At 52.8% G+C, this 4004-nt stretch overlaps 1 protein-coding gene across 1 annotated transcript; it reads left to right on the top strand.

The window, feature by feature from the left end:
• The first annotated feature begins 1657 nt into the window (after nucleotides 1-1657).
• Nucleotides 1658-3718, top strand: LOC131506346 (ubiquitin carboxyl-terminal hydrolase 17-like protein 6). Its single transcript, XM_058719883.1, has one exon. It carries the CDS (start codon nucleotides 1694-1696, stop codon nucleotides 3299-3301), a length of 1608 nt encoding a protein of 535 aa, XP_058575866.1. The 5' UTR covers nucleotides 1658-1693; the 3' UTR covers nucleotides 3302-3718.
• Nucleotides 3719-4004: the final 286 nt, after the last annotated feature.

Below are 4004 nucleotides of genomic sequence, written 5' to 3'. Positions count from 1 at the left end.
AGAAACAGGTCCAAACTTGGTGCCTGCCAACGGATATTTGAAGAACAGGGAAAGGTGTGCTTGTGCCCTGGCCTCGCTCGCCCCCCTCCTCTGCCCACTCTCTGGTAGATTCTCCTTGGGGTGTGGTCCTGAGAGTGGCTGGTGCCAGGCTGGCCCGGTGGAGCAAAGGCCTGGACGTGAGGCCGGGCCAACTGAGGCCGGAGAGCATTGGGATGAGGTGTGGGCATGGGTGTGGCAGGGGTAAGCATGCTGCGGGTAAGGGTGGGGCCGTGGTCCGGTCCCATGCAGTGAGGCCAGGCAGAGGCTGGAGGAAGCCGTGGGTGGGGCTGGAGGGCACCAGGCAGGGAGAGGGCCGTGTCTTCAGGCTGTGGTCACAAGAGTCTGAAGACTCCTTTTGTGCATCCCATTGTGTGTCCTCCTTGACCCCTTGCCCCTTTCCTTCCCCTCACATGAGTGTGTTTGGCACTGAGACACCTCACGTGCTCGCAGCCTTTTCCTCCTAGTTGGTGACCCCGAGGAGGTGACTGTTTAATTGAGGATCCTCTCTCCCTCTCTCTCTGTCTCTCCCTGGCTTGTCCACACGAGCGCTCTCTCTCGCTCTCTGTCTCTCTCTGTCTCTGTCTCTCTCTCTCAAAACAAATCAATTAAAATCAATTAAAAATCAAATAAATCAATTAAATCAATTAAAAGTGAAAAACAAACAAACATTAGAGAAGAAAGCACATTTCCAGTAGACCTGGTCAGTTCTGAAATCTGGTCTAGAGATACTGACACATTAAAGCCACAGTTTCCTCGAGGGGACATTGTTCCTTGCATGTCTAAGTTCCCATTTCAAACCGTCTATAAATGTCACAAATCCACAACAAACATGTCCTGAACCACGGGAACCTATACCTACCTTGCTATGTGATTTGCTAGTAATACCAGTGACAATTTGGCAAATGATGGGTTTAGGATTTGTTCTCCTATTGGGAAGGGAGCTACAAAATGAAGAAAGCATTTACAAAGCCTGCAACCAGGCCAAGGATATTTCTTGGGACAATTTCTCGGCCACCCCTTGGTAGACAGACGTGTTTCAAAGGACCTTCGTGATAGTTGTATACACAGATCCTATGGAGACAGTTCAGGAGTTTTAGAATCAAATCCATGGACAGTAATCATTCCAGAATAATTTGCTGGTGTCCCATACATTCTGGCTGACGGAGAGGAGGTGCTCCTACATGATACCAGAGCTCAATTGGTAAAATGATTTCCATAGCCTAAAAAATTCATGGCCGTCATTCCTTGACACTTTGTGTTATCTAAAAGCAAAGTGGATACTCAAAAAAGGATTTCCTCTAGGTTGGAAATGCTCAAGTCTGTCTGTCCAGAGAGGGAGCAATGGAAATGAGGGAGGTGGAGAAAGTGGTGAAACGTGTGTGTGTGTGTGTGTGTGTGTGTGTGTGTGTGTGTGCCTCTTGAGGAGGGAGGGGCAGGAGGAAGGCTGGGCTGAGTCGTCTGTCTGCAGAAGAGTGGCCACACCCTAAGACCCTTCATCCAACTCCAGCTGGTGGCTGATTGGATGACGTGGTCCTAGTCAGGTGGGTGGGGCGAGCTTTACGAGGGCTGAGGAGAGGGCCACAGCTATCATTCTGAGACTGGCCTCCTGAGAGAAGCATCGCTCTGCAACGTGAGGCTCCACGTTTCAGGAGACATGGAGACGCCCTCTCCCCACTGCCGAGAGGAGTCTCAGTTCCATGTCTTTCCAAACCTCAACTCTTGCGGGTCAAATACGGGTGGTGCTGAAGGCCACGGAGGACCCACTCTACCTGAGAAGCCGTCACCGTCATCGCACACACCCTGCGACCTGCCTAACGGTTGGGCTCCCGCGTCAATAGGTCTGCCCCCCGCAAAGAAACCTGCGAGTTGGAGGAGACCTTCTGTGGTTGGGGCTGGCCTGCAGAACCTGGGGAACACGTGCTATGCGAATGCAGCGCTGCAGTGTCTGACGTACACACCACCCCTCGCCGGCTACATGCTGTCCCAGGAGCACTCCCGAAGCTGTGGGAGGCAGCCATTCTGCGTGCTGTGTGCTCTGCAGGCTCACGTGACCCGGGCCCTCTGCCGTCCGGGAGATGTGATCCGGCCTCCGCCAAAACTGCTCGCTGCCTTCCACACACACAGGCAGGAGGATGCCCATGAGTTTCTGATGTTCACTCTGGATGCTATGCAGGAAGCGTGTTTGCGTGAGGACAAGCCTTCAGAGCCTCAGGCTCAGGACGCCACCCTCATCCAGCAAATCTTTGGCGGGTACTGGAGGTCTCAAATCCAGTGTCTCCACTGCCAGGGTGTCTCCAGCACTTTGGACCCTTACCTGGACATTAGCCTGGATATCAGGGCAGCTCAGAGTGTGAGCCAAGCTTTGCAACACTTGGTGAAGCCCGAACGGTTGGATGGTGAAAATGCCTATCGTTGTAGTACTTGTCTCGACAAGGTACCTGCTTCCAAGACGTTGACTTTGCACACTTGCCCCAAGGTCCTGATGCTGGTATTGAAACGATTCTGCCATTTCACGGGCAGCAAACTGGCTAAGGAAGTGCAATATCCTGAGCGCCTTGACATGCGACGATACGTGTCTGGGCAGAACGGGGGGTCGCTGACTTATGTGCTCTATGCCGTGCTGGTGCACGCGGGCTGGAATTGTCACAGCGGACATTACTTCTGTTACATCAAAGCTGGGAACGGCCAGTGGTACAAAATGGATGATGCGAAGGTAACCGCCAGTGATGCGACGTCTGCCCTGAGCCAACATGCCTATGTCCTCTTTTACATCCAGAAGAGTGAATTGGAAAGAGACCGTGGGAGTGAGCCAGGTGCTGGGGAATCCACATCCCTCCAGGCTGACCACGCAGGCACGGCTGCGGCCCAAGGGGGGCCTGAAACCGACCCCAACATCGAGGTGCCACAATTGGAGGATCACGTGGAAGAGACACCACCGCCAGCAATCACGTTAGACCAGTGGAGATTCCTCCAAGAAAGCCACCGTCCCAAGTCTGGATTCAACCTCAGGAAATTAGAATTTGCCCTTCCCCCCGACGCAGTCCTAATTCACCAGTCCAAATACAGAGATGAGATGGGAAAGGATCACCGTGAACCAAACATCTACCGGCTCAACAGTTCAGCCAGGGACGTCCCACCTCAGAGGGCAACGGCCATTAACCAAGTCCCTTGTCTCCCCGGCAGAGCCAGAGCTACCAAGAGGAAGAACAAGAAGGGACAGAGGTCTCAGGAAGCAGTGCAGGGATCCCACTACAGGCTTTGAGATACATGCCTGCCCACGTGCACACTCACCCGCCCTCACTCACTACTCACTCACTCACAGTCCCTTGTAGGCCATATTTTGTGTGTTGTAGGTGGGTGTGATCCGGACATGTGGAGGGACCATGAATCTGGCTGGATTCATGGGGTATGGCGTTCCAGTGGAGCTGGAGAATCCTGAGCTTTAAGGCTGGCTGTCTGTAATGAGGTTATTGGAGAGGTGTGGATTATGCAGGGGACTCGGAAGGTTTCTCCCCTCCATCAGCACCGAGGATCATCGGGCACTCTCAGAGCCTGAAAGGGTCAGAGGAAGTGGCCAATGAGGCATGAAGGTGGAAAGAAGGCAGAGCACCGGGGGTCCCTGTGAAAATGCCTGGGACTCACGGTCCCATCATCCCATTCCCTACTCTCTGTGTATTGGTAACGTACATGTGCCCAAACATGTGCATGTGGGGACTCTCGGTGATATCCACACATGCACCGGCAGGGGAAGGAGTTTGAAACAATCTCAGTGCTTCCACACGGAGAAGTGGCAAATGACCAGGAAACTGGAAGAACTCTAGCTCTACGTGGGAGCAGACAGCCTTTTCAGGAATGTTTTGTGTCAGAAGGAGAGGAGCAGAAGGAAACACGAATTCATAACTGTGCAAAGTGTTTCCTTGTATACATAATATATTGTGTAAAGTCTCCACATGTTCATGTGAACA

This window comes from Neofelis nebulosa, chromosome 3 (genome assembly GCF_028018385.1).
Source record: "Neofelis nebulosa isolate mNeoNeb1 chromosome 3, mNeoNeb1.pri, whole genome shotgun sequence".
In the NCBI taxonomy this organism is placed as follows: Eukaryota; Metazoa; Chordata; class Mammalia; order Carnivora; family Felidae; genus Neofelis; species Neofelis nebulosa.
This window is presented reverse-complemented; position numbering and strand designations above follow the sequence as displayed.